General features: G+C 70.1%; 1 protein-coding gene and 1 long non-coding RNA gene across 2 annotated transcripts; one reads left to right on the top strand and one right to left on the bottom strand.

Moving 5' to 3' along the window:
* Positions 1–6: 6 nt before the first annotated feature.
* Positions 7–1,101, top strand: LOC121337840. The gene is made up of 3 exons (XR_005952953.1): positions 7–177; positions 524–620; positions 737–1,101. It is a non-coding gene; the product is annotated as an uncharacterized LOC121337840 (long non-coding RNA).
* Positions 1,102–1,801: 700 nt separating this feature from the next.
* Positions 1,802–3,744, bottom strand: LOC121337838 (leptin). The gene is made up of 3 exons (XM_041408205.1): positions 3,601–3,744; positions 2,424–2,675; positions 1,802–1,834 (listed from the first exon to the last, which is right to left on the bottom strand). Exons 1-3 carry the CDS (start codon positions 3,742–3,744, stop codon positions 1,802–1,804), a joined length of 429 nt encoding a protein of 142 aa, XP_041264139.1.
* Positions 3,745–9,091: the final 5,347 nt, after the last annotated feature.

Here is a 9,091-nt window from a genome sequence, read left to right as displayed (position 1 = left end):
GCCTGCCCCCCCCGCGGGCTCGGGGGGACCCCCGGCTGCCCCCCAGCCGCCCCCGGGGCCGCCCCCCGGGACCCCCTGGGCCGGGTTCCGCACGCAGGGCCCGGGGGGCAGGGGGGCTCCCGGCGCCCCCCGCAGCAGGGTGCTGGCCGTGCCCTCGCACCGCGGCCCCAAGATCAGGTGAGGGGCCTGTGCCCCGTCCCCTTTTCTCCTCCGTTTTCTCCCCTTTTCCCTTTTTTTCCCCTTGTCCCCTTCCTCCGCCCTTCCCTTTTCCTCTCCTCCCCCCCTTTTCCTGCCTCCCATCCCTCATTTCTCCCCTTTTCCTTCCCCTTTGCCCCCCCTTTTCTCTCTCATTTCCCTTTCCTTCTCCTTTCCCTCCCTTTTTCCCCTTTCCTGCCCCTTTTCCCATCCCATTTCCCATCCCTTTTCCCTCTCTTCTCTCCCCTTTCCCCCTCCCCATTTCCCTTCCCCTCCCGGGGGTCTCCCTCCCAGCTCCCCCTTTTCCCAATTCCCCTTTTCCCCCCAGGAAACGGGACAAGGGCAAGGCTCAGCCGCCCCCCAAGCCCCCCAAAGCCCCCAAGGCCTCTCGACGGCGGGAGAAGCTGCGGGTGCCCCCTCCCCAGGTAGGCATTTGGGGTTCCCCCCAGGGTGGGTTTGGGGTCACACCCTTGAATGGGGCACCCCGGCGCTGCCCCCCGGCTCGGGGCCTTCGGGGTCCCCCTGACCCCCTGTCCCCCAGAGCCAGCGGCGGCGCCGGGGGGGCCCCGGGGGGGCCGAGGCACGGTTCCAGGAGCTGGTGGAGAGGTACAAGAGGAAGATTTTGGGGAGCAACACCCCCACGGCCCGGGGGGGCAAGTGGTTCGAGAGCTGAGGCTCCCCCAGCACCCCAAAACCCCCCTGGCACCCCAAAAACCGCCCTGGGAGTGCCGGGGGTCCCAAACCCTACAGGGGGGTTTTGGGGGGCTGCCCCCGTGCGCTCTGGGGGGGGGTTGGGGGGTGGGACCCAGCCCTGGGTCCCTCCTGGCTCCCCCCAGGATTTGGGGGTGCTCCCCCATGGCTCTGTGTCTTCCTGGCTTTTAATAAAAACGAGTTTTTTGAGGAAAATTTGGTCTCTCAGTGCCGCCCCCCCTTTGGGGACCCCAGAACATCTCTCCTGGGTGGGGGGGCCCTGGAGGGGTGGTGGAGGCCCCCGGGGGGGACTGGGGGGTCCCGTGAGTTTCGGGTCCCCTCCGTGTCCCCCCAACCCCCGCGGGTCCCGGCTGAGTCCCGGTGGCCCCGAGCCTGGGGTGGCCCTGCCCCACGGCCACCCGGGCTGTGCTCCCCCATGGCTCTGTGTCTTCCTGGCTTTTAATAAAAACGAGTTTTTTGAGGAAAATTTGGTCTCTCAGTGCCGCCCCCCCTTTGGGGACCCCAGAACATCTCTCCTGGGTGGGGGGGCCCTGGAGGGGTGGTGGAGGCCCCCGGGGGGGACTGGGGGGTCCCGTGAGTTTCGGGTCCCCTCCGTGTCCCCCCAACCCCCGCGGGTCCCGGCTGAGTCCCGGTGGCCCTGAGCCTCGGGTGACCCTGGGGGTGGCCCTGCCACACGGCCACCCGGGCCGTCCCCTCCGTGGGGACACGGTGACACCGTCGGTGACACCGTGTGTGACACACCGTGTCCCTGTCCCCTTTGTCCCCTTGTTCCTCTCCTCGTCTCCCCGTCACTGGGGGTCCCAGCCCCCCCCGTGTCCCCAGCTCGGCTCCGGGTCAGGGTCACACCAGGCCGGGGGATGGCAAAGCCACCAGCGAGTCATCAGCTGCCACTGAGTCACCGGGGCCGTGTCCCCGCGTCACCCCTGCCCTGGGGGCCCGCAGATCCCAGGGCCCCACAGCCCCCTGTCCCCGGGTGCCCCCGTGTCCCGGGGGGGTCCCGTGTCCCCGGGGGATCCCTTGTCCCCAGGGGGGTCCCTTGTCCCCAGGTGCCGCCATGTCCCGGGGGGGGTCCCGTGTCCCGGGGGAGTCCTGTGTCTTCAGGTGCCCCCATGTCCTGGGGGGGTCCCTTGTCCTCCCAGGGCCCCACAGCCCCCTGTCCCCGGGTGCCCCCGTGTCCCGGGGGGGTCCCGTGTCCCCGGGGGAGTCCCTTGTCCCCAGGGGGGTCCCTTGTCCCCAGGTGCCCCCATGTCCCAGGGGGTCCCTTGTCCCCAGGGGAGTCCCGTGTCTCCAGGTGCCCCCATGTCCTGGGGGGGTCCCGTGTCCCCAGGGGGGTCCCTTGTCCCCAGGTGCCCCTGTGACACTGCGGATCTGTTTCTCAGGGGAGTCCCTTGTCCCCAGAGTCATCAGAGACACGACTGAGGCTGCTGGAAAAGGGGCTTTACATTAAATAAATTAATCATAACTAATAATAATAATAATAGTAAAGTAGAAAAAGGCGCTGGAGCAGCCGGAGTCACGCCGGGGGGGGGGTCGCGGGGCGGGGGGCAGCCCAGCAGCGCCCCCAGCACGGCCAGCAGGCTGCGCAGGTTCTCCAGGTCGTTGGCCACCTGGGCCAGGCGCAGGTCGCCCCCGGGCAGGGCCGCCAGCAGCCGCTGGAAGAGCTGGAGGCGCTGGGCGGCCCAGCCCAGCCCCGGCGCGACCCCCCCCTCCGGGAGACCCCCCTCCGGGACCCCCTCCAGGCCGGTGACGCGCAGGGTCAGCGGGAACAGCTGGGGGGACACCCAGGCGGGGGTCAGGGCTGGGGGGGGGACACCCCCTGGGGACCCCAGTATGGGGCACAGAGCCCCCCAGCTATGGCTGCCCCTCCTTAGGGACCCCCAACCCTCGGGGAACAGACCCCAGGGGGGTCCCTTGTCCCCAGGTGCCCCTGTGACACTGCGGATCTGTTTCTCAGGGGAGTCCCTTGTCCCCAGAGTCATCAGAGACACGACTGAGGCTGCTGGAAAAGGGGCTTTACATTAAATAAATTAATCATAACTAATAATAATAATAATAATAGTAAAGTAGAAAAAGGCGCTGGAGCAGCCGGAGTCACGCCGGTGCCCGGGGCCACTCGTGGTGTCCCCGCTGAGCTCCTGCTCCTGTCCGGGGTCCTGGTGGGCCCCGCTGAGGTCCTGGGGTGTCCCTGTGGGTCCTGGCGGTGTCCGGGGGGTCCCGGGGGTCCCTAACACGCGGGGACCCCCTCGAGGCGGGCGGCCACCCCGTCCAGGCAGCCGCGGAGCCGCGCCAGGGCCCCCAAATCTCCCACAGACCCCATCCCTGGGGGTGCAGACCCCCAAATCTCCCCAGACCCCAGCCCTGGGGGTGCAGACCCCCAAATCTCTCCCAGACACCATCCCTGGGGGTGCAGCCCCCCAAATCTCCCCCAGACCCCATGCCTGGGGGTGCAGCCCCCACCTCTCTCCCTGGAGATGCCCGATTTGGGGTCAGAGCCCCCACACCCACCCAGCTCCAGGCGCCCCTTCCTGGGGACCCCCCTCCATGGGAGACCCTCCCCCCCGGGGACCCCGGCCCACTTTGGGGAGCAGGATCCCCCCAGGTGAGGAGCAGCCCCCCAGTGTCTGGGGACACCCCCCAGCCCCTCCCGGGTGTCACGGGTGTCACAGCTCGGCCCCCCCGTGTCCCCGGGGTCACCTGGAGCTGCTGCAGCCGCGTGCTCAGGGTCCGGGTCAGGGCCCGCGCGTCCGCCCGGACCCTCTCGAGCCGCACGGGGCGACCCCCGGCCACGGCCACCGCCAGGCACAGCAGCCCCCACAGCGACACGCCGCCACACCGCATCCCGCCGGCCTCTGGGGACGCGGGGACACGGCTGGCACCGCCCCCCGAAACCCACCCCAAACCCCCAGCCCGGGGGTGGCACCGCGGACGGGACAGGGGACACAGCAGGGACGTGCGGGAAGCGGCGCCGGTGGCGCCTGGACTCCGGAGCCCTCGTCACCGCGTCCCGGTGCCACCGTGTCCCCGGCGGCACGTGCCGCTCGGGCCGTGTCCCTGACGCCTTCCCGGAGCCCTTTGGCATCTGTCACCGGGGCCACCGCGGCCCGGCCGTGACATGCGGGGACGGGGACGGGGACAGGGACAGGGACAGGGACAGCGACAGGGACAGCGACAGCGACAGGGACAGGGACGGGGACAGCGAGAGGGACAGGGACAGACACAGCGACAGGGACAGGGACAGTGAGGGCAGGGGACGCTGCTCGGGGTGGGGGGGAGGTTCAGGGTGGGCGTTGTGTCCCCAAGGTTGTGTCACCTCCCCGGGGACCCCCCGCGCTCGGTGGGTGCGGGATGGACACTGGGGTGACCTCGTCACCCACGGCTTGGGGAGGGGGGGGACGTGGGGACACGGGTGACACAGGGACGGGGGGACACGGGGACACGGGTGACACAGGGACGGGGGGACACGCGGGTGGAGGGGACACAGGGATGCGGGAACACGGGGATGTGCTGGTGACACGGGGACAGGGGACACGGGGAAGCCGAGGGGACGTGGGGACAGTGCCACTCACCGGAGCCTCGCACGCACTCGCCGAGCCTGGAACGAAGGCGGCGCCGGGTGACGGGGGGGACACGGGGACCCCGCCAGGCCCCCCAGTGCCACCAGCCCACCGGCCCGGGCGGGGACGGCCCGTGGTCCCTTGGGTCACCCCCGGTGTCCCCGCGGGGCCGGGGGACACGGCTGGTGGCACTGCCACCACCTCGGGGACAGCAGGGGACGGGGAGACAATGACAGGGACAAGGGGGTGCCCAGACCCCCCGGGAGCTCCGGTCCCAGCCAGGCCCGGGACAGCGAGCCCGCAGGTCCTCAGGGGGTGGGGGGGACACTGGGGTCCCCCCGGGGCTGCACCCGCCGGGACCCCCGGGGTGAGGGGACCGGGGAGACGTCCCAGGGTGGGGGTCCCAGGGAGGGGCTGGGGATGTCCCTGAGCGGGGTGTCGTCCCCCCGGTGTCCCCTCCGTGTCCCCATCACCCCGCTCTGTACCCGCCCTTGCTCCCCCCGTGTCCCCCCACCGTGTCCCCACATCCTTCGTGTCCCCTCCCCGTGTCCCCGCGCGTGGCACTCACACACCTGGCTCGGGATGGGGACAGAACAGGGGCAGCACCGGTGTCCTCCAGGGTCCCAGGTGTCCCCGGGAGCCCCCGGAGCCCTGTCCCCCCCGCCGGGGACACCCCCGGGGGGATACCGCCGGGGGGACACGGGGGAGGGGCGCTCTGCCGGGGGCCACCCCCACGCTGTCACTGGGGGGACAGAGCGGTCCCTGTCCCCACCACCTGTCCCTGTCACCCGGCCCGGGGTGTCCCCAGCGGGAGGGAGGGGTGTCCCCAGGCTGTGTCGCCGTGGGGGTCCCCAGGCGGGGCTGTCACCGCGCTGGTGACGCCGGAGTTGGTGCCACCGCGGTGGTGACACTCGGCAAACACTGTGGTGGCCCTTCCGGGAAGGCCGGCGGTGACACCGGTGACACCAGTGCCCGGCAGGCGCTGGCAGGGCCGGGACACTGGGGACACGCAGAGCGCCCCGCAGCCAGCACGGTGACCTGGGTGACGTCACGGCGTGTCCCCTCCCACCTGGCATCCCTCGTGTCCCGGTCCCTGTCATCTCTCTGCCAGCGCCCCTTGTGTCCCCAAACCTCGTCCCAGAGCCCTGTCCCCACTGTCACTCATGTCCCCATCCCTGTCCCCACCCCGTCCAGGGACCCGTCCCCACCACCCAGTGCCACCGGGGGGTGGCAGGGCCACCGAGAGCCCCTCGGCCCCTCCCCCGCCGCTGGGCAGCGATGGGGACCCAAACTGGGGGCACTGGGGACCTGTTGTGCCCCCCGCGGTGTCACCTCCCCCAGCCCTGGGGTGTCCCCAGCGTCACCCCCCCGCAGGTCCCCGGCCATGCCAGGAGCTGTGGTGGCCTCGTGGCCCCATTTCTGCTGTCCCCCCGCTGTCCCCAAAGGCCGAGGCCCCCCACTCACCTGGGTCGCGCTGCTCGGCCCCCCGCGGATGCTTTTTGGGGTAAGGGCTTCCTGGCTGGGAGGGACAGCAAGCCCAGACCGCAAAAAGACCCGAGAGGGACAGGGACGGTGGCCCCGCGGTGACAGGGGAGCGGTGACAAGGAGCGACGATGACGGGGACGCGCGGGGCCCGTGGTGCCACACGGCCCCCGAGCCCCGAGGTCCCCGCCAGCCCCAGGCTGTCCCCTGTGCCCGGGGGACGGGGGACGCTGCCACCCCTGCCTGCCACCCCCCGCGTGTCACCTGCCACGTGCCACCTGCCACGGGCGCGCTGCTGTGGGCCAGCCCCAGGCTGTCCCCTGTGCCCGGGGGACGGGGGACGCTGCCACCCCTGCCTGCCACCCCCCGCGGGTCACCTGCCACGCGCGCGCTGCTGTGACACTGGCAGCCGTGAGAGGTGGCACAGAGGGACAGGGACCTGCCACGGAGTGCTGGGGACGTGGCACAGCACCCTGGGCATGACAGAGGGACAGGGATGTGGCACGGAGTGACAGGGACACGGCACCCAGTGATGGGGATGTGGCACAGCCCGCGGGGACATGGGACAACATGGAGGAGATGGGGGTGGCACAGCGTGGCAGGGACATGGCACAGAGGGACATGGATGTGGCACAGAGGGACATGGATGTGGCACAGACTGACAGGGATGTGGCACAGGGGGACATGGATGTGGCATAGAGTGAGGTGACATGGCACAGAATGGCAGGGACGTGGCGCAGACTGACAGGGATGTGGCACAGGGGGACATGGATGTGGCATAGAGTGACACGGATGTGGCACAGACCCATGGGAACACGGCGCAGGGCGATGGTGACACGGCACAGAGTGAGGTGACACGGCACAGAGCAATGCTGATGTGACACAGAGCGATGGGGACACAGAACAGACACTGGGGACACGGCACAGAGTGACATTGCCACGTGGCACAAAGGGACACGGATGTGGCACAGAGGGACATGGATGTGGCACAGAGTGACAGGGATGTGGCACAAAGGGACACGGATGTGGCACAGAGTGACAGGGATGTGGCACAAATGGACACAGATGTGGCACAGAGGGACATGGATGTGGCACAGAGTGACAGGGATGTGGCACAGAGTGACACGGATGTGGCACAGACCCGTGGGGACACGGCGCAGAGCGATGGTGACACGGCACAGAGTGAGGTGACACGGCACAGAGCAATGCTGATGTGACACAGAGCGATGGGGACACAGAACAGACACTGGGGACACGGCACAGAGTGACATTGCCACGGCACAGAGCGATGGTGGCATGGGACAGAGCAGTGCCACCAACTCCTACCAGCACACCCTGGCTGTCCCCAGGCTCTGTCCCGCAGCCACCAGAGCACCGGGGGGTGGCAGGAGGCCACCAGAGGAGCCATGCTCGGTGTCACCGGTGGAGCCATGCTTGGTGTCACCAACGGGGCTGGTGGTCGCTGTCACCAGAGGAGCCGGTGCTCGGTGTCACCTCAGGAGCTGTTTCTTGGTGTCACCAATGAGGCCAGTGCTCGGTGTCACCTCAGGAGCTGTTTCTTGGTGTCACCAGTGGGGCCAGTGCTCGGTGTCACCTCAGGAGCTGTTTCTTGGTGTCACCAATGAGGCCAGTGCTCGGTGTCACCTCAGGAGCTGTTTCTTGGTGTCCCCAATGAGGCCAGTGCTCGGTGTCACCTCAGGAGCTGTTTCTTGGTGTCACCAGTGGGGCCGGTGCTCGGTGTCACGGTCGCTGCCAGGTCTGTCTGTCCCCCAGCACTGCAGGGACGTGGCCCATGTCCCCGGTGGCACTGGGGGTGGCAGTGCCCGATCCAGGGTGTCGGAGCCGTGTCCCAGGGCGGTGACAGCACACGTTCGAGTCCCCATGGCCGGGCAGTGGCCCCGTGGCCCCGTGGGTGGTCACTGTCCCCGTGGGCAGCCCGTGGCTCTGTGGCCGGTCCGAGACGATGTCCCCAGCTCGGGGTCCCGGTGGCAGGGGTGTCCCCGAGGCCTCTGTGGGGATCCCCCGCTGGTGGCACTCCGGGATCCCCGGGGCAGCTCCAGGGCTGGTGCCACCTGAGGTGCCACCCCAGGGACAGCAGGAAGCGGCTCCGAGGCCACCACCGGGCAGCTGGCTCCTCACCGACGTCACCTGGGCCTGGGCTGAGGTGCCACCATCACCTGCCAGCAGTGAGCGTGTCCCTGCTCCAGCCCACGTCATCCCCAGCCCGTGATCCTGCTCCTCCCCGTGTCCCTCCCATGTCCCTGTCCCCATCCCACACCTCCATCCCCGCCCCGTGTCCCTGTCCCCAGCCCGTGTCCCCATCTCCACAGCACTGTCCCCAGCCCGTGTCCCCATCTCCACGGCACTGTCTCCACTCCATGTCCCTGTGCCCACCCCACACCTCCATCCATGTCCCATGTCCCTGTCCCCATCCATGTCCCATGTCCCTGTCCCCACGGCAGGTCCCCACTCCCAGCCCTGTCCCCGCCCTGCAGCCCCACCACGCCGGTGACAGGGACGGTGACACTTTGCTGGCTGCCACCCCCATCCCTGCGTCCCCCCGGGCCAGCTCCTGCCAGAGCAGGAGGGCGGGGGGGCCACGGCCAAGGCCACAGTCCCCTGTCACCCCCCGATCCCGGGGGGACATCCCTGTCACCCCCCGATCCCGGGGGAGCCCCGTCGGGGGGATGAAGGGGACAGAGGGGACATCCCTTGGTGGCTGTGCCGGTGGGGACTTGGGGGTGGCTCCCCCTCACCCGGGGGTCCCCCAGAGCTTGGGAGGGGCTCAGAGGGGGCCGGGGGGGGACGCAGAGGGTCCTTGAGCGGTGCCAGCACCCGTGGGCGACCGCAAGGGGACGGTGGCGGTGACAGTGGCGGTGACAGTGGCCGTGAGTGGCACAGACCTTTCCAGATCTCCGGGGGCGGCCTGGGGGTCCGCTGGGGGGGCAGGGCGGTGCCGCCCCCCGGGGGGGCTCGGTGCGACCCCCCCGGTTTCAGCCCCCCCCCGAGGGACCCGCGGTGCCCCCCCGGGACAAAGGGGACATGGGGGGGGCAGGGAGGGGCCCCGGGGGTGTCACGGGGGGCTCAGTCGGGGGCGGGGGGCTGTGGGTGCAGGGGGGCACCCCCGGGTCAACGAAAGGGACACGGAT

This window comes from Onychostruthus taczanowskii, unplaced genomic scaffold (assembly GCF_017590055.1).
Source record: "Onychostruthus taczanowskii isolate IOZ18803 unplaced genomic scaffold, ASM1759005v1 scaffold290, whole genome shotgun sequence".
Lineage (NCBI taxonomy): Eukaryota > Metazoa > Chordata > Aves > Passeriformes > Passeridae > Onychostruthus > Onychostruthus taczanowskii.
Note: the sequence above shows the minus strand (reverse complement) of the source record. Positions and strands in the feature narration are given on the sequence as shown.

What these genes read in the sequence shown, in the direction of transcription:
- LOC121337838 (XM_041408205.1), bottom strand. Translation starts at nt 3,744, where the DNA reads ATGCGGTGTGGCGGCGTGTCGCTGTGGGGGCTGCTGTGCCTGGCGGTG. An exon ending in CGCGGCTGCAGCAGCTCCAG is followed by an intron (nt 2,676 to 3,600) that starts GTGACCCCGGGG and finishes GTGTCCCCCCAG; the next exon opens with CTGTTCCCGCTGACCCTGCG. An exon ending in CCCGCGACCCCCCCCCCGGC is followed by an intron (nt 1,835 to 2,423) that starts GTGACTCCGGCT and finishes GCGGGCCCCCAG; the next exon opens with GGCAGGGGTGACGCGGGGAC.